At 50.6% G+C, this 26,052-nt stretch overlaps 13 protein-coding genes across 13 annotated transcripts; 7 read left to right on the top strand and 6 right to left on the bottom strand.

Annotated features, from left to right (window-relative positions):
- Positions 1-625: 625 nt before the first annotated feature.
- On the top strand, positions 626-1,150 carry BKA67DRAFT_530296 (uncharacterized protein; the record flags this gene model as incomplete). The annotated part of the gene is made up of 2 exons (XM_046099219.1): positions 626-807; positions 862-1,150. 2 exons carry the CDS (start codon positions 626-628, stop codon positions 1,148-1,150), a joined length of 471 nt encoding a protein of 156 aa, XP_045964311.1.
- A 345-nt stretch (positions 1,151-1,495) lies between these two features.
- On the top strand, positions 1,496-2,170 carry BKA67DRAFT_653380 (GNAT domain-containing protein; the record flags this gene model as incomplete). Its single annotated transcript, XM_046106355.1, has 1 exon — positions 1,496-2,170. One exon carries the CDS (start codon positions 1,496-1,498, stop codon positions 2,168-2,170), a length of 675 nt encoding a protein of 224 aa, XP_045964310.1.
- A 98-nt stretch (positions 2,171-2,268) lies between these two features.
- On the bottom strand, positions 2,269-3,392 carry BKA67DRAFT_547156 (uncharacterized protein). Its single transcript, XM_046101436.1, has 3 exons — positions 3,132-3,392; positions 2,913-3,059; positions 2,269-2,840 (listed from the first exon to the last, which is right to left on the bottom strand). Exons 1-3 carry the CDS (start codon positions 3,205-3,207, stop codon positions 2,686-2,688), a joined length of 378 nt encoding a protein of 125 aa, XP_045964309.1. The 5' UTR covers positions 3,208-3,392; the 3' UTR covers positions 2,269-2,685.
- A 1,522-nt stretch (positions 3,393-4,914) lies between these two features.
- On the top strand, positions 4,915-5,744 carry BKA67DRAFT_653378 (uncharacterized protein; the record flags this gene model as incomplete). Its single annotated transcript, XM_046106354.1, has 4 exons — positions 4,915-4,975; positions 5,038-5,160; positions 5,225-5,449; positions 5,524-5,744. 4 exons carry the CDS (start codon positions 4,915-4,917, stop codon positions 5,742-5,744), a joined length of 630 nt encoding a protein of 209 aa, XP_045964308.1.
- A 314-nt stretch (positions 5,745-6,058) lies between these two features.
- On the bottom strand, positions 6,059-7,213 carry BKA67DRAFT_653377 (RNA ligase, DRB0094 family; the record flags this gene model as incomplete). The annotated part of the gene is made up of 1 exon (XM_046106353.1): positions 6,059-7,213. One exon carries the CDS (start codon positions 7,211-7,213, stop codon positions 6,059-6,061), a length of 1,155 nt encoding a protein of 384 aa, XP_045964307.1.
- A 702-nt stretch (positions 7,214-7,915) lies between these two features.
- On the top strand, positions 7,916-9,487 carry BKA67DRAFT_42686 (Alpha/Beta hydrolase protein). The gene is made up of 3 exons (XM_046096846.1): positions 7,916-8,217; positions 8,273-9,099; positions 9,155-9,487. The coding sequence occupies exons 1-3, from the start codon at positions 8,009-8,011 to the stop codon at positions 9,319-9,321; spliced, it is 1,203 nt and encodes a 400-aa protein (XP_045964306.1). The 5' UTR covers positions 7,916-8,008; the 3' UTR covers positions 9,322-9,487.
- Positions 9,488-9,714: 227 nt separating this feature from the next.
- Positions 9,715-10,511, bottom strand: BKA67DRAFT_653375 (uncharacterized protein; the record flags this gene model as incomplete). The annotated part of the gene is made up of 2 exons (XM_046106352.1): positions 9,715-10,255; positions 10,387-10,511. 2 exons carry the CDS (start codon positions 10,509-10,511, stop codon positions 9,715-9,717), a joined length of 666 nt encoding a protein of 221 aa, XP_045964305.1.
- Positions 10,512-11,642: 1,131 nt separating this feature from the next.
- BKA67DRAFT_589786 (FMN-dependent dehydrogenase) lies at positions 11,643-12,965 on the top strand (the record flags this gene model as incomplete). Its single annotated transcript, XM_046104508.1, has 2 exons — positions 11,643-11,946; positions 12,028-12,965. The coding sequence occupies 2 exons, from the start codon at positions 11,643-11,645 to the stop codon at positions 12,963-12,965; spliced, it is 1,242 nt and encodes a 413-aa protein (XP_045964304.1).
- Positions 12,966-13,141: 176 nt separating this feature from the next.
- On the bottom strand, positions 13,142-15,761 carry BKA67DRAFT_42644 (fungal-specific transcription factor domain-containing protein). The gene is made up of 3 exons (XM_046096840.1): positions 15,703-15,761; positions 13,414-15,628; positions 13,142-13,357 (listed from the first exon to the last, which is right to left on the bottom strand). The coding sequence occupies exons 2-3, from the start codon at positions 15,514-15,516 to the stop codon at positions 13,271-13,273; spliced, it is 2,190 nt and encodes a 729-aa protein (XP_045964303.1). The 5' UTR covers positions 15,517-15,628; positions 15,703-15,761; the 3' UTR covers positions 13,142-13,270.
- A 496-nt stretch (positions 15,762-16,257) lies between these two features.
- Positions 16,258-18,658, bottom strand: BKA67DRAFT_547097 (uncharacterized protein). The gene is made up of 3 exons (XM_046101435.1): positions 18,389-18,658; positions 16,662-18,325; positions 16,258-16,601 (listed from the first exon to the last, which is right to left on the bottom strand). The coding sequence occupies exons 1-3, from the start codon at positions 18,465-18,467 to the stop codon at positions 16,464-16,466; spliced, it is 1,881 nt and encodes a 626-aa protein (XP_045964302.1). The 5' UTR covers positions 18,468-18,658; the 3' UTR covers positions 16,258-16,463.
- A 706-nt stretch (positions 18,659-19,364) lies between these two features.
- On the top strand, positions 19,365-19,804 carry BKA67DRAFT_653371 (uncharacterized protein; the record flags this gene model as incomplete). The annotated part of the gene is made up of 2 exons (XM_046106351.1): positions 19,365-19,583; positions 19,646-19,804. 2 exons carry the CDS (start codon positions 19,365-19,367, stop codon positions 19,802-19,804), a joined length of 378 nt encoding a protein of 125 aa, XP_045964301.1.
- Positions 19,805-19,883: 79 nt separating this feature from the next.
- BKA67DRAFT_547091 (P-loop containing nucleoside triphosphate hydrolase protein) lies at positions 19,884-24,040 on the bottom strand. The gene is made up of 2 exons (XM_046101434.1): positions 23,198-24,040; positions 19,884-23,143 (listed from the first exon to the last, which is right to left on the bottom strand). The coding sequence occupies exons 1-2, from the start codon at positions 23,588-23,590 to the stop codon at positions 20,042-20,044; spliced, it is 3,495 nt and encodes a 1,164-aa protein (XP_045964300.1). The 5' UTR covers positions 23,591-24,040; the 3' UTR covers positions 19,884-20,041.
- A 438-nt stretch (positions 24,041-24,478) lies between these two features.
- BKA67DRAFT_42495 (uncharacterized protein) lies at positions 24,479-25,981 on the top strand. Its single transcript, XM_046096832.1, has 3 exons — positions 24,479-25,138; positions 25,196-25,507; positions 25,563-25,981. Exons 1-3 carry the CDS (start codon positions 24,566-24,568, stop codon positions 25,644-25,646), a joined length of 969 nt encoding a protein of 322 aa, XP_045964299.1. The 5' UTR covers positions 24,479-24,565; the 3' UTR covers positions 25,647-25,981.
- Positions 25,982-26,052: the final 71 nt, after the last annotated feature.

Here is a 26,052-nt window from a genome sequence, read left to right as displayed (position 1 = left end):
GGTTGCAGGCCTGACTCGTCTTTTCTTCTCGCGTGGTTTAGAACGGGTAAGTTGATGCTAATCTTTTGATTGCTGTTCTCGGCTCATCATTCCACTATTTAAACGCTAATCGATGAAAGGAACACTCCAAAGTCTCACCTTGGGCTTATATGGAAGCCGCAACAAACACGACACGCTCGTTCAAGCTCGTTCAAGCAAGGAAGGAGCCTCGAGCATATCAGTCAAGTTTGACCCAGGATTTACTTTTCTTCCTCATCGCTGTTTGAAAAGATAGCACCTGTTTGTCGCAGGGGTGGGTAGTCCCGTCTTTCAGAACTTCCCCCAGATCGTCGCAAACTTATTCGAGTACTTATCATGCATGCCACCCGCCCACAGTAGCTCCTCCGGTGGGCAACTTCATTATATTCTCCTACGCGCGGGCCTAATCACTCCGTCTCTCGATTTTTGGTCGTGTCCATTCCTTTCTATCTGAAGTCTGCTCCGTCATTAGCTGCCGACCCCGGTACCAGTAGACTAAAGGTCCAGTCCAACTACATACATGTAGCAAAGCTCGCATAGCAACACCACTGATCTGTTGCGCTGTTTTTCCTTTCCTGACGAGCCAACACCACTTTCTTTTGGCAAGATGCTCTCTGCTGGCCCGTTCAGGACAATCTTACTAGTTGCGATTGCCAGCTTCGCTGCGGCAAAGCCAGTATGGCCGCACTACACAGTTGATTACGAGCATTTCGAGGTTCTCAGCATGCGAGCCGCCATGCCTCTATTTCCTTCTGCCGCCTACGATGTCAAATGCTTAGACTCAAACAAGTACGTTAGACTTTTGTGGTGCGTGATGATGAACCCTTTACTGACTCGGCTCAGGAGAATTGTCTTTCATGATCAGAACGTAGCCCAGTTGTCGATATGTGGTGGCATGGCTGGGTCTATCACCAAATGCAAAGGCCAACCATCTATCACAATTGGGCATTCAGGATCGGCCAAGTTTACTCTCAAACCTGTCAATGCGGGCGCAATTATCAACATCTCGAAAGACAAATGGGAGCAGTGCGTGCGCGCTGCAAGGACAGTTTGTCCGACGGGCAGCATGACAGGAACGTGCAGCGGAGGAACTACAAGTGGAGATATGAAGTTCTCTCTGGAGCACTCATGATTACGAATGTGACGAAAATGAGAGATCGATGCCACTGAAGTATCTGGGACACCTGCATTCGAAGCGTTTAGTATTGGGGAGTTGGCGTTTTACGATACCACGGCCAGCAGCTCTAGCGCAATTTGTTTTATTTTGGCGGTTACCTGATAAGGCAATATATTCACGGAGTTGAATCGGAGATCAATATGAGTCGACATAGGCCAAAAGTTGTTCGCTTCTTCACCATTCAATTTGATTTCCCATCGGCCCGACCTCGTGCAATCAGATCCATTTTGAGACCAGTTCGGAGCATCCGCACCCATTTCAGCTCCAAAGACCGAGGTCGACACCAGCAATATCTTCGCCATGGCAACAGTCACTGTCTTAACGACGCTTCCCAACTTCGAAGATGGCATGATCCAGGCATTCAGGAGTAAACGACTCATAATGCGCCCTTTGCTTCATCCCACGGATCTGGAGGCATATCGAACTATCCGCAGCCAGCCCGCAGCTATGACTGGATCGCGCACAGGCCTACCGGATGATACTATAGAGCAGACGGAGGCTAAGCTCATGCGCCTGCAGCCTCCATATAGTGGCTCGCACGTATACTTTGGGGTCTATCTCAAAGGGGTAGAAGGCGCCGAGGGCGAGCTGATCGGTGATGGAGGGGTGCACAAGTTCTCAGATACTCAGACCGGGTGGCCAGAATTCGGCTATAAGTTCAAGCAGGAATACTGGGGCCAAGGATACGCTTCGGAATTTGCGCTATCATTCGTGCAGTTCTGGTGCAGCCTACCACGTGCCAAAAAACAGGCCGAGGTCGCGTTGAATTCTGTTGTTACTGCTAAGGAGGAAGTGGCGCTGTCTGGATTGATAAAAGACAAGAGCACCCCTCTACGGGTTGAGGAAATAATTTGTGCTTGGACTACGATTGGGAACAAGGCGAGCCAGAGGGTTCTGCAAAAGACTGGGTTCCAGTCTTTCGATGGACCAGAAGATGGTTTCGTCCACTGGCGAAGGACTCTTCCTAGGTCTTGAAGGCTCGCCACGGTTCCTAGTACTTCAAGCGAACGTGCTAGCCCAACCTCTGTTATATAGCTATTCGTACGAAAAATATGAAGTTGTATTCCATGCTGTCTCATTTATCATTCCGTATCAGAATGTTTTTTGGCTGTTATCCTATATTGCTGTACCCCATTCAAGTAACCTAGTCGTTTCAGGTCATGGTTAGGACGCTTGTATTGAAACAGGGATCTTCTTGGTAGTGACAGTGCGGCGAATACGCATAATGATTGTATACAAGAACTAACAAATTAGAGTTTAAAGCCTCACAGTCTCCCGTGGGTCAAGAAACGAAGAGAATGTAAATGTCAAGGAAACATTATTGAAAAAGCCTCGCTCCGATTGGAAGAGCACTTTGTTCAAAGCGTACGATAATCCAGATCATCCGGCAGCTATGACGTCTGGACAATGCCCCTAGTCCAAGGAATGTGTAAATGAAATATCTGGATCTTCTCAGCCAACAGGGTAATCTCCCGGCGGTTAGCCTTCGACTACTCAAGAAATCCGTCGACGGTAGCATCATCGCGCTTGGCCCATGAAGCAGCAGATAGGTAGTCGTTCGCTTGCACTGCCTCAACTGAAGAAGTCGTGCCGGGATTCTCGGTCTTGAGGGCGTCAAGGGCGTCTTTGATGGCCACTACATCACCTGTTTACGCAGTTATTGTCAGTACTTGGTCAGGCTCGTAGGAAAAATTCTAGTATGATTTGGTAGACTTACTTCGGCCGTTGACGGTAGCATCATCGCGCTTGGCCCATGAAGCAGCAGATAGGTAGTCGTTCGCTTGCACTGCCTCAACTGAAGAAGTCGTGCCGGGATTCTCGGTCTTGAGGGCGTCAAGGGCGTCTTTGATGGCCACTACATCACCTGTTTACGCAGTTATTGTCAGTATTTGGTCAGGCCCACTGGAGAAGGGCGAGCAACAGTTGGTAGACTAACTGCTAAATGCGACTGGGAGAGCTACCACGTTCGAGGCGATGACTGCAAGGCTGAGGAACAAGGCAAGAGGCTGCATTTTCAAAAGACAATTGGCTTGACTGCTATGATGAGCAACCTATGTAGAAGGTAAAAGGTTGATATGGAAAAAATAATAGATGAAGCAGAGTCTGGATGGTATATTATTTAGTGCTGAGCTTCAATGAGTGGATATTTGGAGTTTGTACTGCTGTGTGGAAACCATGTTGAGGAAGTTAATGATCGAGATGACTTTATATATCTACCAAAGCAATGCTAACTTAGGGTACACTCACTATCTCCTTTTTGACAAGAACTCTGTTGGTCTAAAGCAACCAAAAATGTACATCATTTCCTTTCAGTATATCCTTGTATGGTCCGGCCAGGCTCCCCGGCTTGTAATTTGCTTGTGAAAACATCATATATTCATTCCTTCCCCAATCAAGATGAGGGCCAACATGCTTTCCATACGCTTTCTACTTCCACTTATGATATCAATTTTTGGGTGCCAATGTTCGATATCAGAGTATCGGAATTATGGCGTTCTTTGCTTACTTGCGATGAATAAGATTCTCGCTTGAGATCGCAGACCAGTCATTATCTCTAGAAATTCCGAGGTGTATTTCATGCAAGTCCCATGAAAGAGGGTAGGTCTAACATTAGTTGATTTTGCGGCTTCTACGACCCTTGTAGCTGTGAGTGCATTTCAATGGCAAAATGCGGCACAGTACCAGGAGACTGGGTCGTCTCACAGGTTCGAGACCATGTTTGCTTCATACTGGATATTGGTTGATGCACCAACCAACGACGTCTATTGGTCAACCATTAATGTAATTTAACCTGGGGGAGACTAAATCCATGTCAAGAGGCCTATCACCAGTCGAATGAACCAACAATGGAGCATTGCAAGAAAGAACCAGCCATTCTCAGCCGAATGGTACACACCACACTAGATAGAACTCTATCTGATCTCACATATCTTCCGCATACCTGTGTAACCTGGAATGATTTCAGGAAGTTCTGGGGATATCCATAAATACGGTCACTGTTATGCATAGAAACTTGGGATGAATAGGATCACATTAACTCGGCACAGAAGTCTAAACCGTAATATAATATTATATCTACGTAATTCATATGAGGTCAAACGACAGACCACTTAACGATGTGGATTGCCATATTCTAGGCTCTGGTCATATTGCCTAGTCAAAACCCTGCCGTGTTGGCTTCGTATTGTCCTACTTGCAGATCCTGGCCGTTCCGGCAACTGGTTTGATCTGGGAGTCCTGTGCAGTGCTTCCATCTCGAGTCCACTACATCATTTACCCCTTTTCAGGCTGACGTACAAACTCTATGACACTGCAGGACCAACTGATTCATTTTTCCTTCCTCTGCTCTTCCCTCTACACTTCACTTTTTCTTTCTTTTATTTTATTTTAAATTCCATTGAAGCCGCTCTAGTTGTCTGTATTCACGACTGCAGTGTAGCCTGCGAAGAGGGCATCCGTTTCAGAATCAATTGTGCAATAAGCCATATGAATTAAGAACCACAGATCGTTCGACACTACTCCTGGTCTACTGCTACCAAATGGATTCCATTCGCAAACATGATGGAGCCGTCATTCTTCCGTGCTCCGAAGAATTCCTCGACGATTTTGACAGTCAGCCCTTCTTGGAAACGCAGCCAAGACCATTGAAGACAAAGTCAAAAGTAACCAGCTCGTTACACTCTGTCATTCTATATATAGTTGTTGTGTTCGAAGCAATCATGCTGCTACTCTTGATGTGGCGGCCGTCTACCTGCCAAGATCCTACTCTTGCCTTATGGTGTAAGATGTCCAGGGAGTTTCAACTCAACCTTTGATCTATGCTGACCGACCGCGTACGGCAGCACCCGCAAATGAGATTGTCAAGTACGAAACACATAGTTCCACGCCTTACTTCTTCAACAGGAGTCCCTGGCTTGGGACCGATAAAGAGAACCTTGATATTATGTGGGCAGACTTGTACGATTGTGAGTGGGTTGTTTCTTTTCGACTGCCTTTATGGTATTTGCTTGACTGATTATGATTTTGTAGACGGTACATCCGGAATTACCAAGGAGGAAGCCTCGAAGCTGCTCAATGCTACTGTGACAGCCCCATTGGCCGATGACATACATCTCATCGAGCTCCAAGTGATTCACGATCTCCACTGCTTGAACATGCTGCGCAAAGTCGCATACCCGGACCAGTATCCCGAGATGTGGGACCACTACGAGAACGGGACTGTAAATCACAACACGACGCAGTCCTTCCATATCGGTTAGTACAACCATTTTTCGACTCTACGCACCTCGGCCAAAATTCTTTTTTGCTGACATAAGAATATTCGACAGATCATTGCATCGACTCACTGAGACAATCCTTACAATGTACATCTGATGTCACGCCTATCAAGTGGATCCATCATCCCGACGACGACTATCACGTCTTCCCTTTGGTGTGGTCAACAAGGACTTGTCGTAACTTTGAAGCTATCAGAGAATGGGCTATGAAGAGACAGGTTCCTGCCTGGATATTGGATTTCGATCGTAAAGGCATATCTAACGCTGCTTGAAAGGCACTGGTGGGTAACATAGAATTGGACTTCGATCATCTGAATTGGCGTTGACTTATACACTAATCAATCTGAGGCTTTACAACTTCAAGATCTAGTTTTCGATTCTGAGTATGTCATTTATTAGACGGAAATAATCTTTCTGGAATGTATAAATTTCTACGTAGTATAGAGAGTAGAAGTCATCGCTGTAACACTTTCAGATCCATAGTCTGCGGCATGAGGCGGCTTTCAAGGTACCACTGTGACTGACCCCTTAGTCACGATGTCAAAACTATATGGCCTTCGTCAAGTGGCAACGTGTGTATATAGTCTTATTCGCCGTGCTTCAAGAGGTATGAGTTCGATATCACCTTGAAGCTGATGCCTCCATCACTATGCTTTAAAACAATCCCCTCTCTCTTCTTTCCGCGTAGGCCCTTCCCCTCGGCCCTGGAAAGCAATTCGTCGACGCTCGTTGCGATATCACGAAGATAGAAATACCCATGCACCGGGACATGCCTTACTCCGAGCTTGGTTGCCATGACTTCTGCTTCTTTGGGTTTCAAATACTTCTGCTCGTCAATATCCCAAACCGAGAAGAGAAAGAAGTCATGGAAGTTCTTTGGAAAGCTTTCGAAATTTCTTTGAATGGAATCGCCGCAAAGCTCGCCCTGCAATGCAATGTTGCGATTCAGTTCCGAAAGTTTTGTGGCAAAGTTGTTCCTTTTGGCGACCTCCCAGAACCGCCGGCCATTAGCATCGTGCTCTCCCAGATCTACGTGTCGGGAACACACACCGAAGCGGCCGCCCGGGAGAGTCGTAGTTTGCTCCGGACTAGTGCCCAGTTCTGGAAGTAGCTGTGTCTTGTCAGAGTCCTTACGCAGGAAGTAGACAGTCATGGAAGAACCGTCCATCTTGGTTGTCTCCTGGAACATCTCATTTGTCCACTCATCGAACATGCGTGGAAGATTCTGTGCCCGCTCCTGATCTGTTCTATTGAGAAAAGCCGGGAAGGGCACCGTTGTGTTCAGTGCATTCCCATTGCCTCGTCCTGAAGTGCTATCCATGGGCTCCCATTTTACCACTTTCAATCCGTCTTCGAAGGACATATCCCGAACCAGCCTTTCTACTGCATCCTTGCCGTGCTTGTCTTCGAGCTCTTTAAGGACCGAGCCGATCTCGGGAAACATATCAAGAGGCTCAAGCAGCCCCTGAGATATCTGACCTCTCATTTTGGTGCTCTTTACTCGGAAACCCGTGAGACCATTTATCCAATTAGTGAAGCTCTTTTCTAGGAACGACCATCTTAGGTCGGTACTGGGAAGGAAGCTGTCGATTTCAAAGAAAACTCCAAGATGGCCTTCACTAAACACTCCTTTCTTCACTATGCAATTCCACCCGTCTACCACAGCCACTTCGATCCTATCTGCTCCTTTGATTGGTTTGATAGCACCGATTCGCCGTACGGTAACTAGTTTTCGAGCCATTTTGGTGACAGGACAAGTTGGAAAGAACTGGCTCGAGGTCTAACAGGAGGAAATCCTTCCGATAATCATTCTTGAGCAAGCCGGTTGATAACGGCCAGCTGTTCGACCGGTGCTCGTTGACAGGGACCAAATATAGTTCAGATGTTGTTCTAAGTTTCAGCGTGAATTTAATCTCCTTAGCCAGTCGAGATAATGCCTTTTTGCGTATATTTCTTTTCAGTGATTTCTTTTTCTGCATAGATTTGTGCCATCCTAATCATGCGAAGAGGCGAGGCGCTTATGACTTAGCCCGGTAGAGAATAAGTACGGTCAATGCTCCAATGAATTGTCAGTAGATTGGAATGACTTCTCTATCAAGTAGTGGTTTACGAGATTCTCCTAGGCTGATTATGCCGCTGAGGTCCAATTTTTTTCTTCTATTTTTCCTATGGCGAAACGGTGATAAATGCCAACATGAAATCCGTTGAGAGCTAACTTGAGAAATCCGGGGTCCAGGTGGGATGATGTCAACCCCACCAGGGACGCCGCACCAAACCTTGCAAACAGCGCCGCCTCCTTTGAAACAAGTAGCCATGATGAGATCTTTCCTGGACGCGCTTTGAGGCCATTGCGTATTATCTGCTTCAGCTTCAAGAGATATCAGTACTGGTGGTTCCAAGAGTTCAGCTTCCGCGACCCTACGGCCCCCGCCCGCCGGCAGCTGTTGCTAAGGCATTCCATCGGATCGCTTGGCTGGTTGGGCTATAACGACTATAAATCCTCCGACTCTGAGTGACCGCTCCGTCATTCATAGCAATGAGCGACCTCCAGAGAGCTTGGGCGAAATCCAGGCTCAGTGCTGGCGTGAGTCCAGATGCATTTGATGAACGGGAGGAGCAGGACAGCTACATCGGGGACCTGCCTGAAATACCCATCGAAGACGATTCCTCGTCAGCATCTTCTGCGTCGTCTACAGGCACTATAATACCCTCGCCAAGCAGAAACTTGTTCGCACGACCAGAAGGGTAAAAGCTATTGTGATTCTCCATACGGCCGGCAGTCTGATGCTGACTCCCCAAGCAGTGTACCAAGAGGGCGTGCATTGACCCAGATACCCTGGACTACGTACTTTGAGAGGGAACTATTTCTCAAAAGCCCCGGGGATAATGCGTCCAGTCTAACGCTGCACGCATACCTAAGTTCGCCGGTGGGCAAGGGGCCACTGTTTGTCATGCATCACGGCGCAGGCTCATCCGGACTGTCCTTTGCGGTGGTCGGTTCTGAGATCCGAAAGCGGCTACCGACAGCTGGCATCCTCTCTCACGACGCACGAGGCCATGGTGAGACCACTGCGCCCGGTGGTGAGCTCGATTTGAGTCTTACTACTTTATCCAATGACTTATTGGCTGTGATTATCAAAACCAAGGCGGAGATGAAGTGGCAGGAGCTCCCGTCAATCATCCTCGTCGGCCACTCACTCGGTGGTGCAGTGGTGACGGAATTGGCCAAGTCAGGCGAACTCGGAAATTCGCTGCTTGGATATGCAGTGCTCGATGTAGTAGAAGGTTCGGCTATAGATGCACTGCAGAGTATGCAGACATATTTGTCTACACGGCCTACCGGGTTTGTTAGCCTCGAGGCCGGTATAGAATGGCACGTAAGGTCAAGGACAGTTCGCAATGCGGTGTCGGCCCGCACAAGTGTGCCAGCACTGTTAACGCATTCAACCAAAGAAGGAGATCCGAGGCCATGGAGATGGAGAACGGATCTCGCAAGCACACAGCCGTTTTGGGAGAATTGGTTCGTGGGTCTAAGCAAGAAATTCCTCAGCGCACGAGGTGGAAAATTACTACTACTTGCCGGGACAGATAGGCTGGACACGGAGCTGACAATTGGCCAAATGCAAGGTACGTTACTCCCGTAACTCTACTGGCAATATGCCCGGTCGTTAATTCTTCAAAGGCAAATACAATCTGCAAGTGTTTCCCGAAGCTGGTCACTTCATCCACGAGGATCTTCCCGAGAAGACAGCAATTTCGCTGGTAGATTTCCACAAGCGCAACGACAGAAGCGCACTCGTATTGCCCCCAAAGGTTTCCGATCTTTTGAAGCAGGGCAAGAGAGTGTAGACTGAATAGACACCGTCTTCCCAACAACGATGGAGGGGCTAAACTGCATGACGTCCACGTCTGGTTCCCCAGGCCAATGGTGGGCACAAAACGGACCTGCTTCATTCTGCCTGCATTGTTTGCCCAGACAGCAAACGGAAAGCCTTTTTATTTCGTTCGTCTTTTCTTTGGCGCTTCATATGATATATAATCTGGCTGGCATTAGCATCGATAGGGAAGTTGAGTGACAGCTACAACATACCTGGACAGTGCGGTCATACTTTTCTCTGGATTCCTTTCGGCGCCAATCACATTGGGTGAAAGAGTATGGTTGCCCATCTTTACGGGAGCCATGAGCACTTGTTGTTCGCACCGCTTTGGGTGGCTGGACGCCCGAACTGAGATGGTGATTTCTCATACCAACTCAGCCCTCGCCATATCCACTAATGGTTTGGCGTCTGACCATCGTAGTATGTATATGTTTCCAACCTTGCCCTCCTGTATACCATCGGCGTCCACACCCTTGCCCTGGACCATGCCGTCCCGAAGCAATCTCACGAAGACGGCACATTCCACATCCGGCGCATCAATCATTGTGATGTTTCCGCTTGTATCGTTTAGGTTTTGCAGATTGTTTGGGAAACTCCCTAGGAAGCTACTCAGATAATGATTATGCAGCAGGGCCTGATGCCGCGTGGCGTACGCAAGCTCGGTCTGGGATAGTCGCGACCTCATGGCGGCCGAGGAGAGGTAGTGCAGCGTGTGGCGGTCGATCTTGGCCAGGCGGGCGCGCAGGTACGAACGTACGAGGAACTTGAAGCGCTCGAGCTCGGTTTGCAGGACGATGAGGGCGAAGTTTGTCTTGGGATCCATGTCGCCCGTCATGTCTTCGATGGTCTCTATCTGCGATTTTATGCGCTCGTTGATGCGTTCGAATAGACCGTCTGCCGGCCAGCTAGGAGAGGGGGCAGGTTGTTAGTACGGGCTTCTTGGCCTTCGTTCGTTCTTTCTTTCTTCCATTCGTTCGCTTTGCTTTGCTTTGCATTGCATTTCTGACATTCCGTCAATGGGTGGCTGGAGACATACTCGAGCAATTCAGGGGCCGATCTCTCAGCTGTCCAGGCGCGTGTCAACATTTGGAGATCGCGTGTCTCGTCTGGAATCGCATTTTCGGTCGGGTCGACCTCGCGCAGGATGTCGTCGATATCCATGGCCCTGTTGCTCTGACTCTTGAACGAGGTGTCCTGGACAGCGGGTGAGCAAAACAACTGTATCTCGATTTATGGTAACAAGCCAATGGCCCTCGATGCTCGAGTCTCAGCAGGACGTGTATCTCAGTTGTTGAATCAATTCTAATTCCGGGCGCGTCGGCGGCGATAGCGGGGGCGGGGCACTCGGCAGGGTTGGTGCGGAACCAGTGGAATGGATGGATGGCTTCAGACCCGCTAACTTGTCAACCTAGACTAACTAACCTTAGGTAGGTGGTAGGTCTCCAGTCACAGCTACAGTGCAAGCTTACAGGTATTACAGGCCCAGGTCCAGGGGGTCAGACATGGTGTAAATCTCCATGCTACTTACTGTCTGCTGTACGCAAAGCCTGTGAGCCCACACCACATACTGTATACTTTCGATCGGTCGACCGCTTACGGTACATCGGAATGGATCTTGTCTCACTGAAAACACACCCGCTTGGATGTAGTTTATATCAAAGCGGTCTATCGATATGACATCACTTGTTCGACGGTGTCAAACCACTAGGTTACTGGATTGTACCTCGCATCCTTGAGCTAGCTAGCAACTCCACCACGAAAGCCAAAATCTTATATACTAATACCACAGAGTTCATGCAATCAGCTTCGGAGGGAAACACTGTATGAGGAGAGCAGTTGATCAACTGACATAACGTCAGAGCTGAACTCTTGAGCACCGCAGATCACACACTAGACTAACCTAGTCTAACCTGAAGGTATTGGACCGAGGTACCTGTCAAATGCCACTTACAGGGCTCCCCGCAAAAAGTTGGGCTTGCTTACATCGGATGTATAACATCCGGTTACCAGAGCACTGTCATTGTCATTGTCCAGCTTGGTTCCTGTCCATCCACGCTCGCCGAAGTGCTTTCCGCAGGAGCTGTAATTATATATATGCGTGTTTTATCGACAAGGCTTTGGACAGATTTGTCAGAGTCCGAAGGACATCGTTAATTCACTAGGATACACGCATGTCCTGTCATCTTTGATTAGACCAGTTTACCTATCATTCGTGAGATCCCAACAACGACACGCAAGCTATCCTTTACATAAAGAAAAGAAAAAGGAAAAAGAGGAGAAGAGGAAAAGGAAATGGGTGGCCTAGGTGATGATGGCGTAACCACGCCTTCCTACGGGCAATACCAGCTCCAGATCTACGCGCAGGGCATCTTCGGCGGCATCAAGCCCTCGATCACTACCGACCCCAACAAGCTGCGCGAGCAGGCCCAGAAGGCCATGAAGCCCGAGGCCTTCAACTACATCGCCGGCGGCGCGGGCGAGGGTGCCACCATGGACGCGAACCGTCTCGCGTTCCGACAGTGGAAGATCGTCCCGCGCATGCTGAGACCGACGGTGCCTCGAGATCTGAGGGTCGAGTTGTTTGGGGAGACGTATGGTGAGTTTGACGGCCAAGCGCCCCCCGAAATACATTCGTCAGTTGGGAGACGTGGTGCCGAGGGTTGACGAAAACATACAGAAACACCAGTTCTCCAGGCACCGATAGGCGTGCAGTCCGTCTACCATGCAGACAGGGAGATTGGTACCGCGAGCGCGTGTGCCGAGCTCCGCGTGCCCTTCATCATGTCGACGGCGTCGACGTCGACGTTCGACGAAATCACCGAGGCGTCCGGTGATAACCCGTGCTGGTTCCAGCTGTACTGGCCCATGGACGACGAGATCACTGGCTCCATCCTCAAGACCGCGAGAGCGGCCGGGTTCAAGGTTCTGGTTGTGACGCTCGATACGGCGACCATGTCCTGGCGCCCTGCGGACCTGGACCTGACTTTCCTGCCGTTCATCTCTGGTGTGGGCAATACCGTGGGATTTACGGACCCCGTGTTCAGGAAAAAGTTCGCCGAACAGGCAGACGGCGCGACCCCCGAAGACAATGTGATGGAGGCGTCGCGGTATTGGATTCGGGAGGCGTTTTCGGGCGACAGCCATCCGTGGAAGGACTTGGAACTGTTAAAGAAGCACTGGGACGGACCGATAGTGCTCAAGGGGATCCAGGACTCGAGAGATGCAGTACTGGCCTTGCAGGCGGGTATGGATGGCATCATCGTCAGCAACCACGGCGGAAGGCAGTGTGATGGTGCGGTGGCGTCACTGGACATGTTGACAGAGATTGTGGAGGCCGTAGGAGACAAGATGACTGTTCTGTTTGACTCGGGAATACGGACAGGTGCGGATATCGTCAAGGCCTTGAGTTTGGGAGCCAAGGCTGTACTTGTTGGAAGGCCGGTAATGTATGGGCTGGGTTTAGGAGGCCAGGAAGGCGCACAACACGTGCTCGCGTCCATCTTGGCAGACCTTGACCAAACACTTGGTCTTACTGGGGTCAAGAGCGTGTCGGAACTGAACAAGACAAACTTACGAAGGGTGTCATATCCCGGGGATCTGAAGGCGAGCTTATAATGTTCCATCAACGCAGAAATGTGTACAAATTTTTTTTTGGAAAGCATAGCCTATTTCGCCTTTTTGCGAACTCTCGTACATAACCACCGACGGATTTTCTCATCCGAATCCGAGAAAACTGAATATCCTGTTCAACCTGTTGTCCCAGCAAGCCAAGTAGCAGCGAGCCCACGTGCCTTTTCGACGTAGTTCATTTCCCATACAAATTGCCACCCTTGGGCACATTGTAGATCCCGATCCGTCTTATTGCGCCAGATAATACCTCTGTAAAATTCCGATTTTTTTTTCCAGCCATAGGCCCCAATCTATCCAATAAACTCCGTGCTCAGTAATGTCTCCCATGGTTGCCCAGTCTCCCACACTTTCTCCATAACTCTTTTAGCTTTGTGTACCTTTGGTCAAGTTAGACAAACCCAACGTAAGAAAGACATAGGCTGTTTGAACGTACCTTGAGGACTGCTGAATTTACTTGGTTCTCACCAGCACCAAGTCGCTCAATGACAAACGCCCGCTGCGCAGCATCTTTGGCGTTGCAGCCCGCAGTAAAGATCGGGAGGAGCGAGCAAGCCTCCGCACTCCCTCCCCTTCGAATTCTTGAAAAACAGGAGATGATCTCTTGAACCGCAATCTGAACATGTAGATCTTCCGATGGCCTGCCAAGTATTCTCCGATAGAGGTGGATCAACCCAGCCCAGTGGAAGGCTTCGTTTGTGGCAGCAAGCTCAACTCGATCCCATTTATCAACGTTGCCACCAGCAAGGATATGTTTACAAGGCGTAATAGGCCGATTCATGCTGTATTTTACGTCAGCTTCGAGCTTGTATGCTATTTCCAACGCGTCGTGACTTGGCTTCCAGTCCGCCCGTATTTTGTTGTTCGGGTCGATGCGCTCAATATCACATTTTCGAGCCAAATCCGCGATTTTCGCTAGCAGGTAGACGCATCTTGTGGTGAAGCCCATAATACATTCAATCTCATCGTAGCCGTCATTTTTGTCTTCCAACTCGTAGTCAAACATCCATGCAGTTGACGAGTCTTTCGGCCCTCCAGTCAAGCTACCCATAACGTCGAGATAGGCTGCCCAACTCCATAGGAACGAGCAGACGTGGTCTTGCCGAAAGTTGTTCTGGTAATGTAGACCGCCTGGCCGACCTTTGATCAACTCTCTGGCAAGGCTAAGGTGTTTCTGCCACGGTATCGAGTAGCCGAACACTTTGGGTGAGACGATCTCAAGCGATGCTAGCATGATGGCAGTTGCCACGTTCGCATCAGAAAAGTTCTGACCGGGATCTGATAACGCCTGTCGTAAAGCCGGGAATATGTCTTCAACCCAAAACGCGATTCGCAAGCTTGGTTCCGGGTGCCTGAGGAGCCGTGCTCGATGAGAAGCAGAATACGCGAGGATGAGAGCGAGCAAATTCTCGTTGCGAAGCGCCATAAGAGGAAGTGTTGTCCGGAAAGGATTCGCATGAGCGTCGTCGTAGGGTACAAGGACTTTTGCCGTATGGTTGATGAAATGATGGAAGTAGAGAAGGTTCATGGGATTTTTGATAAGTTTCGTGGGTAGTGGCTCCAAGTACTGAGGTATGAAGATCTCGACCGGCTTGTCATAGTAGCCTTTAGTTTCTCCTTTCGCATCGGTTGCCTCGAACCCAAACGAAAAATCCGTCGAGAACAAATCATTATCAAAGTCGCCTTCGGGAGTCTCAATACGATCTCGTTGGCTGAGGGGTGTGTATCCTGTCCCAATGGCATTCTCGTCGTCGTTCTTCCCAAGGTCAAGATCCGGTAGGCCGCGATCGACACCATAGAGCTTAGGTCCATTCGGATGTGATGGCAGCAAAGACTCCCACTGACTTGGGGACAGGTGCTGGTAACCACCTTGCTCATCCTGTAGCCGCCCATGTCCAGATATCAAGGAATGCACCGACATTCTCCTGAGGTCAGGTGACATGAGATGAGGCGAGGGCTCCGATCGCGGAGCATGCCGTGACGGTCCCCCGTCGCTATAGACTGAGGAAGCAGCCGGCGTCAGAGGGGACGCGGAAGCGGAAGCATTGGAAACAGGAAACCCGTATGCTGGTGTGCCAACATCGGCAGTTGATGAAGGAGACGAATACTGTCTCTTCTCCGACGATTCGCGAGGCACCGAGCCCGAGTCTAGCTTGATACGCTTGTTAGGCACCTGAAATTGGTCCGATGGGCTATCATATGCTGTACTCGATGTATCTGCACTGGGTGTTGTAAAGTTTGAATCTGGCTTTGATGAGCTGTCAGGAGAAACCAGCGGCTCTAGCTTGCGAGTCGAGGTGTTGTTTGACGTTGGAAATTGATGGACTAATTTGAAACCCTTCGCCGGAACTGTGGGCGACGGGACTTCTTGACTGAAGTCGATGGTCCCCGGCTCAGGTTTCTTCCCCCGCCGTCCGTCCCAGTTGAGGCGGATGCTATAGTCACATGTCTCGCCGGCCTTCTGGCAGCTAACAGAGACAGTGTTAGTTAGGCAAATGCAGAGACGCGCGGATGTAGCCAGCGGCCGCGAGGAATGCATTCAAGCAATAATTCCATTCGGCGGCATCTAGTCCTTGAGTGCAGAGGGTCATACATACTTGACACAAGTTGGATGCTCCTCGCCACATTTTATTTTTCGGTTCTTGCAGGGCCTGGAGATTGTCAGTCGGGTCTTTTCCGTCCATACAGGGCCGACAAAAAGGGCAAATGTCACGAGCAGCCTTACCAGCAACCATTCCGACTCCTCCTTTTAGGCTCAGGTGCTCCAGGCTTCTTGGGACGAGGCATTTCAAATGCCCTGCTGCACGAGCAATAAACAGACAATTCTCACTCAACCAGGTGGGGAATATCAACTAGGCGCAAGCGTGAGGGTTTTCTGCTGAGGGGAAAGCGAGATGGCCAAGGCATCGTCACATGCAGTGCCTTTTCCAACAGATGAGGGAATACACGCATCAGCCTACGATTTGACCTTCATGACGGGGATACGATTCTGCATTAAGTGTTTTGATTTCTTGACGTCGAGTCGTTGAAGAGCCGGGCTCCTCACACGCGGACACGCCCACACACACGTATGCAGATTTGGAAGTGCAGTGGCATCGCAGGGGACAAGGGAGATAAGGCCGATCCCCAGGCCGGCTTGAAGCTGCATTCACTAAGGCAGGCGAGCCAAGGTCGATGGTGGGGCCCGCCACTCGTTATCGAGCTCACAGCTCAAGCAGTGCTGGAGTACTGGAGTACTGGAGTGAGTCTAAGGACATGCACCTCCGCCTAGCAATAAGTTCCTGGCAGCGATTGGCCGAGCCCTGCAGAGGACGTCTTCATTGGTCTTGGTCTAGAATATCTTAGTGAGCCACAGTAGCATTGGCCCCACGCCCGCTACTCGCTCCTCCCTACGCAACGGAGTACAGCCCACAGTCCCATCCTACTAGCTATTGAGCTACTGTCTGCGCGTGAAGGGGGGGGGGGCTTGGTTTCATTTCTCGTGCGCTATGCTATGTCTATGTTGAGTATCTTGATGTCCTCTTCTGGCTTCTCCTTATACGTCCGGACGTTTTCTATCTTATGGATGACATCGAGTCCCTGCATTGCCCGTCCAAAAATGGTATGCTTGTTATCAAGCCACGGCTAGTATCGCGTGTTAGCTGACTCGCGCAAACCCACATTCCATCAAGGGCTGTGGCTTACCGTCTTCTCGGTTGTGATAAAGAATTGACTACCGTTAGTGTTTGGCCCAGCGTTGGCCATACTGACCGTGTAGGGCTTATCATGCTTCAAGGTGCTGAATTCATCCTCGAACTCCTTACCCCATATACTCTCGCCGCCGGTGCCATCGCCGAGAGGATCTCCACATTGGATCATGAACTTGCGGATCACTCGGTGGAAGATCGTGTTGTTGTAGTAACCCCGCTTCGCATGAGTGACAAAATTCTCGACAGCTTTCGGCGCAGCATCTGGGAATAACCTTATGTGGATGTCGCCATACGTTGTGTGAAGAACAGCAGCAGTTCCCGTCTCAGCCTGCTTCTTCTGTTCCGTTTTCTTGCCCCCGAGCATCGTTGGTTTCTCGTTCTGAACATCACGCTCGGACTTGGAGATCTCCTCATCATCCGTGAACATGTAGAACCGTACTTTTCCTACTGCGGTTGTGATAAGGATAGGGTCCCGCGACTCTGCCTCCTGGAGCAGAGGATTTGCCGATGCCGCCATGGCAACGGTGGTCAATCCTTTCTTTTGAGGCTGTCCCTGATACAAGGCCAGATTGACCGGCCGCATGTTTTCATCCTTACCGTACACTTTGACGATGTGATTTGTGAAGGTATTCAGGACCTTGACGCCCAATATTGATCCGTACAGGATGAAATTGCCCGACTCATCGAAAATGACGTTGGCCTTGTTTCTCAAGGCTGGTGATTCGATCTCGATCTCAGCTGCGCGGCGCCTGCCAAACTCCACGGGATCCAGCTTCTGTTTTGCCGTGCCGGCCTGTTGCATTTCCTCGATGACCTGCAGAGACTCGTCGTATGTTCTGTAGAGCTTTGCGCTGGCGAACTCGAATATTCGTATCTTGCGGTCAGGAAAAGAGTATGCCACAAACTGGTGTCCCGATGGAGACATACTCAAAGACACAGGCACCGACTTGGATTTTTTGAAGTCGAACAAATTAGTAGAGCTCTTGTATTGAAACACGTTCTCTGGCTTTTCGTAGTTGGAGCCAGGGCTCCAGTACTCGAGCATTCCGCCTTCGTCTGCAGAGACCACACAGTCATGCGCGTCATTGAAAGCCATGATGCTCACCGCACTCTTGTGCAGTCCTTTGATGGTATGTATGGGTGCCGGGCTCTCTCCTCTTCCGTCGTAGATGTAGATTAAAGGCCTCGCCTCGTCTGACACAGCCAATATTGGCAAAGAGGCACCGCGTTTGTGCACCCAGCATATGCATTTTGGCGTGTATTCGAGCTGCAGCATTGCGAGGAGGTCGAAAGTATACACATCAAAGATCTTAACGGTCTTGTCTTCGCCGGCTGTCGCAAAACTTCGTCCATCCTGGCTGACGGAGACTGATCTGATCTCGCCATTGTGGGCTTTAAACTCTTTGACGAACTCTATACCCTGCGCCTGTTTCTTCCAAAACTTGACAACACCGTCAACGGAGCTTGTGATGAGGAATTCGGTCAAGGGCGTAACGGTGACGAAGGATAGCTGCTCCTTGTGCATCAAGGATTTCGAGTATCGCGCGCCTTTAGGTAGTGCTGAGATATAGAGCTTCTCGTACGGTAGGACTCTGCGCTTCTTCTTGGGCGCTGCCACGGAGGGCAGCTGAGGACCCATGTCATCATCTGAGGAGCTGTCTAATTGACATTAGTGTGTGTAAGTAAACAACCGGAAGGAAAGCTCGACGGAGGAACACATACCGCCGTCATTTGGTCCTGTGAACTCTGAGTGACTGCGTTTGTTGGACTTGAGGTCCTCGACATCCTGTTCGGCAGCCATTGTTGTCGTAGTTGAGACGACCAGGTTCTGGGCGCGAACTGCGTTTCTGGGAATTGAGTACCTTCTGTTGTCAAGGTTGAAGTTTTGGCAGCTTTGTCGCAATAAGCACTCCCCGACCACCGATCAGCGCGGAATACTCCCGCATGCATCCGCTGCATTTCAACCACTGTGCTGGAGGTACGCTTCCTCCAGAGAAACTCACAGGTTCGCCGAGAAATGCAAGAAGCGACGCACGATATGGCTCGTCGAAGATTCGACATATAATAGCGATATTGTATTTATCTACACCGTATTACAATTCATCCTTCGCGTCCGTAACCTGAACTGATAGCTGGCCTACCTATATGGTTGGACGTTCCCCTCCAGAGCCATTAACGTCGGGAGTCATGCCTATATCTCAGTCGCCAGTGCTACAAACGCTCTGTAGAAAGACTGGCTTAGTCTAGACTAGAAGAAAGTCCAAGAAGCAAAAGAAGGCACCGGAGCATCGAGTGCAACAAGTTGAGGCTGTGCTTAGAATCGTTCTCGAAGCTTGCCCCCGCATGACTATCTCTTGGCTCGCATCTGTCGCAAAACTGGACGGCATCCTCATCCGGGGTCTATCTCTCTCGAACTTCCCTCCCTTTGCGCGCACATTTCCACACCTTCGTCGCAAGGTGCCGCAGTATTGGGCCATCTTTCTTCATTCACCAAATCCAACCATAAGCATCCTATCGAGAGTATCTCGAAGCCTACCCGGGTCCTGTCTTTCGCATTCCCATAGCTCAGTTTACATTCACCACTCACGTAGCCCCACCAATCATCTATTATAGCCTTCCTCGTAGGTAGCCCCCGAGCCCTGGCCATCCAATAAGTCCCCCGTCCACCGCATCGCAAACGCATCACACCGCTCTCAAGATGGGGCAATGCTGCGGGAAAGCCGACAGCGACAACTTCCAGACACCGGGACGCTCTCTAGGCAGTGCACCTCCGCAACCTGAGCGCGCCCCCGTGCCGCAGTCACGGAAAGTCGGCGGGCCACCACGGACACTGGGGGGCAGTGGGAGTGCGAGCGGTCAAGACGCCGGCGGCGAGGCTGCCGCTGACGCGAGACGAAAGGCTGCAGAAGCTGCCGAGGTGAGTTCCTCCCAACGAAGCGAAAAGTCGACGACAGCACTGATTAACGCATTTGGGCCCAGGCGAGGGCTAAAGCGGCACAGAAGACTACAGGAAAGTTAAGTGAGCAATTGCAGGCGCAGAAGAGGCAGACGCGGCAGGATACGCTTAATGAAGCCAGCCAGAATGAGCTTCGAGCCCGGGAGGCAGACCAAGCCGCACAAGCGAGGAACTACGACTAGCATTCACTTTTGGGAGGGAAGAGATCCGGAAAGTCAATTTTGATTGCAAGCGACTGCCTTTCTGACGAGATTAATATAATCAATTTCTAGTTAACTTTGAACAAGATCATTACATTGCATCGATGAGCTGACGCTGTACTCGGCGTATTGTGCTTCTTTCCGGGGTTTGATGCCAGGTCAACGATGATTCGAGTCAGCTTGTATGCGTTCTTCAAGACCATGCCTCAGCGAGGATGACTAAACAACGTTGTACCTGCCTATCGGCGCGCGACTCTCTGCATCCACTGCAGCTACAGTACCTTGCTTGAGCAAGCGAGTGAGCTCTGTCATCGCAGTAGACACGACCACTTCCGTATCACCTTCCACCAAAATGTAGAGCTTAGGTTCGGCCCCAGCTGGCACCTCCTTTCCAGCAGGGTAGAAATTACCCTTGGTCGTGATCGACACACCTGTTGCTTCAAGAATCTTGGCAACATTCGTACGATTTGTGACAGCCCAACGGGCTTTCTGGGGGAAGTCGTTGATCTCTAATGTGGCGTGGAAAGCACCAGCATCCGGGCCCTTGTTGTCAATTGGTTGACCAGGACGAAGCTGGCCGGATTTACCGAGGCGGGCATTGATGGCATCTCTGGCGGAGGAGACCTTGTCCAGTGGGTTGTTGGCCGTACCTGGTGGTGGAACCTCGCGTTTGTGGATTGTGAACTTTGGCTCCAGATCTGGAACCGCGACCTCTGGCTTTGGTGCAGAATCACGCGATTTGATATCAGAAGCAGCTTGCTGGATGGCTGACAGGGCTTTGTCGGCTTTCTTGTCTGCGGCGGCTTTATCCTCCTCGTTCTCTTCATCTTCTTCACCTTCATTGCGATGAGTCTTCCGTTCGCGCAATCGTGCAGCCTCCCTCTCCTGATCCAATCGATCCAGGCCTTTTCCGCCAAAACCGGAAGCGTCTCGGGCTTTACCAGCCTTGAGTTTCTCTTGAAAGGCCCTTTGTAAAGCCTTGACCTCATCTGGTACAGATTGGCCACTCTGCTCTAATGCCTTTGCAATACAGTAGGCACTGCTATCCTGTTCACTGGTGACGTAAGTTACGGCAGTACCCTTGTTACCAGCGCGGCCAGTTCGGCCAGCGCGATGAACGTAGTCCTCAAGATGGTTGGGCGCGTCATAGTTGATCACCAACTTCAACTGCTTGACGTCTAGACCACGCGCGGCAACTGAGGTAGCAATCATGATTGGAACCACACCAGCCTTAAAGTCTAAAATGGTGGAATCACGGTCGACCTGATCCTTTCCACCATGAATTGACATACAGGGGTAACCCTTTTGTAGCAATTCCTTGAGAAGCTTGTCAGCTTTTTCTTGCCGCTCGACGAAAATCAAACTGCGCGCATCTTCATCTTTGTCATAGAGCTCTCCCAACAACTCCAACGTCCTAACGAACTTTCTGTCTTCCTCCCGAACTTCCACAATCTGAGTGATTTCCGGAGCAACGACGCTTTTGCCTCCTACGGTGATCTCGACTGGGTCTTTTAGAATCTTCTTCGCCAGAGAATCCATGATTCGAGGCATCGTAGCAGAAAACAAAATGTTCTGACGATCTGGTCGCATGTTGTTGAGAATTTTCATAACCTGAGGCTCAAACCCCATGTCGAACATTCGGTCTGCTTCATCAAGAACGACGTAAGAAATTCTTTTCAGATTCGTCACACGCCCTTGGTTGGCAGTGAGGAGATCTATCATACGCCCAGGTGTACACACTACAATCTCGGCGCCACGCTTCAACTCAGCAATGTGGTCCTTGATGGGAGCACCACCATAAGCGCAAACAGCTCGTAGGCCCATCGACTTGAGGAAAGGCTTGCAGTCACGATGAATCTGTGTAGCAAGCTCACGGGTTGGAGTCATGATCAAACCGATAGGCCCATCATTCTCTTTGAGCGGTTCTTGGTCCTTGATGTGCCGAAACATTGGTAAGAGGAAGGCAAGAGTCTTTCCAGATCCTGTTTTGGCAATACCAATAATATCACGGCCAGACATAATCGCTGGGAATGCCTGCATCTGAATGGGGGTTGGCTTGTCGAAACCCAAGCTGTCGATGATATCCAGTGTCTTTCGTGACAGAGCTAATTGGGACCATTTTTGTACCGGTTTGGGTACATCCTTGCCAGTGACCTTGATACCATCTAGCTCAAGCCTCAAATCTGTGAGTTCAGCCTCCGTCATCTCGTTCAGTTCGGCAGGCTCCACCCAAAAATTCTTTCTGATGGGCACCGTGTCCAGTTTACTGTAATCGATGGTGGGGATGTCTTTCTTCTTGCGGGCCTTGTTAACTTTCTCGAGGAATGCATCTGGTTCGTCTTCCTTCTTAGCATAATCGTAATCATCCTCGCCACTGAAGTAGGCCTCAGGTTCTTGCTCAGACTTGGCAACCTGGCGCACGCCGTTCGGCTTTTTCGGCTTAGGTGCCGTCACAACTGGCTTGGACTCTAAATCGTTCATGAAGGCATCCAGTGGATCTTCATCGTCCTCTTCATCGACTTGCATCGCATCTCCATCAGTCTCAGCGGCAGGGGTTTTTTCCTTGGCTTCGTCTACGTCCATTGCGTTGTTTTGCTGCGCGCTTTCCTGTGCTATGCGTTCTTCTCGTCGTTCCTGAGCGGCTCGTGCCGCCGCGGCCTCTTCTTCCTCATCGCCGGCGAAATTATCAGCTTCTCCGTCATCCTCGTCCTCGTCCTGAACTTCGTAAGGAGTATCATCCACATCAGGAAGGGGCAGCGAAGGAAGCTTCGCGAGCTTCCTATCGGATGATTCCTCCTCGTCGAGGATCAACTTGCGTTTCTGTGAGACTTTCTCGGATTCGATGTTCTGCTTGTGAAAACCGAACCCGCTCGTCTTGGCCTTAGGCAAAGCCGAAGCTTTCGGGAGTTCAGCAGTCGGCGCTGCAAATTTAGTGACGGGCAGTTGGCCTCCGATGGCGCCCAATTTGGGGGCCGCAGTTGGTTCGTGGGCTCGGGCTGCCTTCTTTGCGATCTGTTTCGGGTCAAACTTTCCAGTATATGGGGTTGCTGCTGCTGGAGACGGTATGGATGTTTCGGCAACTGGGGATGCAGTACCAGCAGGGGAAGCGACTGTGGGAGTTACGGCAGAGCTACCATTAGCCTTCTCATCCATTTCAGCGAGGAGTTTTCTTGTTCCACCTGGAGTGGCCTCTTTAGCCTTCTCCTTTTCCTCCTGCTTCTTTTTCCATGCTGCCAGTTTGGCCAAGCGCTCTGCTTTCTTATCAACATCCGCTTGTACGGCAGCGGGGGCGGGTGATGGTTTCGGTTTGGGATCCGTCGCCTGTAACGAAGACATGTAAATATGCGTGAAAACCGGAAATTTAGGAGTACATACCTCTACTACTGGCTTTGATCTCCCATCAACGGGTCCAGAACGGTGGGAGTCTGCGGTGCCTTCTCGCCGGCTCCTGGGACGATCGCGACGATCTTTGTCCCTCTCTCTTTCTCGTTCCCTTTCCCTGTCCACGTCTCTCAGACGGCCAGCATCGGCGTAGCGGTCGCGCGATCTTCTTCTGTCTCGTCCGTCTCTATAGTAGTCATCCTTTCGCTCTAAGGAACGATCGCGTCGACGGTAATCATCGCGTGGCCGTGGTGGAGTACGGGAACGGGGACGGCGGCGATCCCGATCTCGGTCTCGGTCGCGGTCCCGTCTTCTATCATCATCTCGCCGATATCTTCTTGAGCTTCCTGCAGGGCTTGGTGAGCGTGAGTCCCTGAGCCGAGCCATGATATGCGTGGTAGCGGCTTCGGCAACACTACAGTGGCACGCTCGTACAAGATATAAGTATTCCAGAGAGCCAGTCTGGAGTTGTGTGATCCACAAGGCTTGGAGTTGCGTAGCTCGCAGCAGGGCCTGCCAAGTAAATGTAGCAGGTCGTGATTGCCAGTATCGCCTCCCCTCTGCGCGTGACTATCTTGTTTGCTAGAGTGTGAGCGTGTGAGTAGGAATGCCAGGAGAATTGTAAATTACCTCCTCTCCACAACGACGGGACGCTACTAAGTGTTCATGTGTTCCGGGTGCAAGTTGCGGCCGTGGTTCGAAGTACTCGTTTGATGAGGTGCCGGGCGTTGTTAATAATCACAAGACTATGCCGACCAGACGAATGCTTGCTGTAGTTTTGACGTGCTGCAGAAAGGCTCCGAGAGCAGGCAAGAAAGTCGCAAGGCCTTTAATCCATATTCTCCACTTAGCATCATACGGCCCGTGCACGACTGCCTCCCAGCGCACCCGTGTGGATCTCAAGCCCAATGCAGTTGGTTGGGGTCCCGCAGCACATAAAAGCTGTACTAGTACTTGTAGGGACCTGGAGGGGGGGGAAACAGCCCGAAGCCAAGACGCCAACCCATACGAAGACTAGCCACGCTGGGAAATGAGCTTTTATGCTGGGTACAACTGGCATGCACATAGCATAACACAACAGCCATGTATTAGACGAGACTAACCTTGGGTATTCACTATGTATATATGTATGCATCGTCCTGAGCTGGGCTGAGCACACGCGACAAGCTAACTCCGCGCACCAGTGAAACAGGAGGCCCGGCACTGGTAAATAATCAATCGGACAGTTTTGGTAGCTCCACCATACCATCGAAAGCTCTACTCTATCGCGAGACCTTTGGATTGTCTCGGTCGCATTGACGATCTGACATCGGAGGCGCTTTTGGCAGATACCAATTCATCGGCTACCGTCTCGCCATCACCATGCTGTCCTCCATTGGGCGCGCCGCCGTTCGCCGGCTTACCTCAAAGCCCGTTCCTACGTCATTCGTCCTCTCGCGCACTGTCGCCGAGCAAAACAGTCTCGCGTCGCTTGCCTCGAGCTTTGCCAAGTCATGTGCTCTACGCACCTTCGCGACGACATCAGCGGGCACCCAGACCGAGCAGCCTGTGGGCGTGGGCAGAGGCAGACCGAAGAAGACAGCAACCACCACCCCCGCCACCACGTCCACAAAAGCAAGCCCAAAGCCCAAAGCTAAGGCGGCCAAGCCAAAGAAGAAGAAGAAGGTGGTTGCGAAAAAGCCCACCAAGCCAAAATCCGCCGGGAGGCCAAAGAAGCCGCTCACCCAAGAGCAGAAGGACCAGTTGAAGCTCAAGGAATACAAGCAGAAAGCCCTCTTCCAAGAGGAGCCTCGCAAGGGCTTGCCCACACAACCTTGGAATCTCTTCCTGGCGGAGCAGTTGAGCGGTCAGAAATACGACGGTGCTCAGGACGTTAAAAGTCGCTTCACCGAAGTTGTTGCCAAATTCAAAGCCCTGTCATCGTCCGAGCTCGAGGTATTCTTCCCCTGAGGGTATCGCTGCAAAACTCTTGTTGCTAATTTCCGCTTCTAGCAACTGAGAACCACTTCCGAAGAGAACAAACTCAAGAATGCTGCCACCTACAAGGCCTGGGTTGAAAGCATTCCCCTAGCGCGGATTGTCGAAGCCAACAACGCTCGTACTCGGTTGAAGTCAAAGTTCAACTACCCGAAGCACAACAAGATGCTTATCAAGGATGACCGAATCGTTAAGAGGCTACTGTCCTCGTTCACTTACTTCACCAAGGCGAGATGGGCTTCTGGAGAATTCAGCGGCAAAGTTTCTAGTTCGGTTGCCAAAGATCTAGGCGCTGAGTGGAGGAGCTTGTCCGAGGCAGAAAAGCAGGTAAGTCGCCATCATTGCTCACATGATGGTCTGAAAGACGGCTAACACAACGTAGCCATACATCGAGCTTGCTCGGGCCGACGCCAACCGTTACCATCGGGAAATGGAAGCAGCCAACTTGCAACATCATCAAAATTGATGAACGTCCTGAATCTTGTCATCCAAGGCAGGGGCTTTGGTGGTGTTCCAGCTCTGAAGGTATCCGGATGCCTAGAACTGATTATGTGTAAAGGAAGGAAGTGGTGTTTATTTCTGGAGATAGGCGACCATGAAATATGGTTGTCAATTGTATCAATTCACCCAAGATGTTCTTGTTTTCACTTGAGCCTTTCCTTTGATAGTGATCCCACCTATGTATTGAGAATTCATCATACATTACAACAGGCGACAATGGCAGACCGCGATTGTACTATCTCGAAGTTAGAGGTAACAAGTTGACACAAGCTGCACAGCAATTTGAACGTGTCCTTACAAGAGGACTTTCTTCGCCAGCTAAATGCGGAAATTTCCGTCTACTAGTATGGTGATGCAATTCAGGGTTCGGT

Source organism: Truncatella angustata (assembly GCF_020726525.1).
Source record: "Truncatella angustata strain MPI-SDFR-AT-0073 chromosome Unknown BKA67scaffold_1, whole genome shotgun sequence".
Lineage (NCBI taxonomy): Eukaryota > Fungi > Ascomycota > Sordariomycetes > Amphisphaeriales > Sporocadaceae > Truncatella > Truncatella angustata.
The sequence above is the reverse complement of the archived record's forward strand: the minus strand, read 5'-3'. Positions and strand labels throughout refer to the sequence as shown.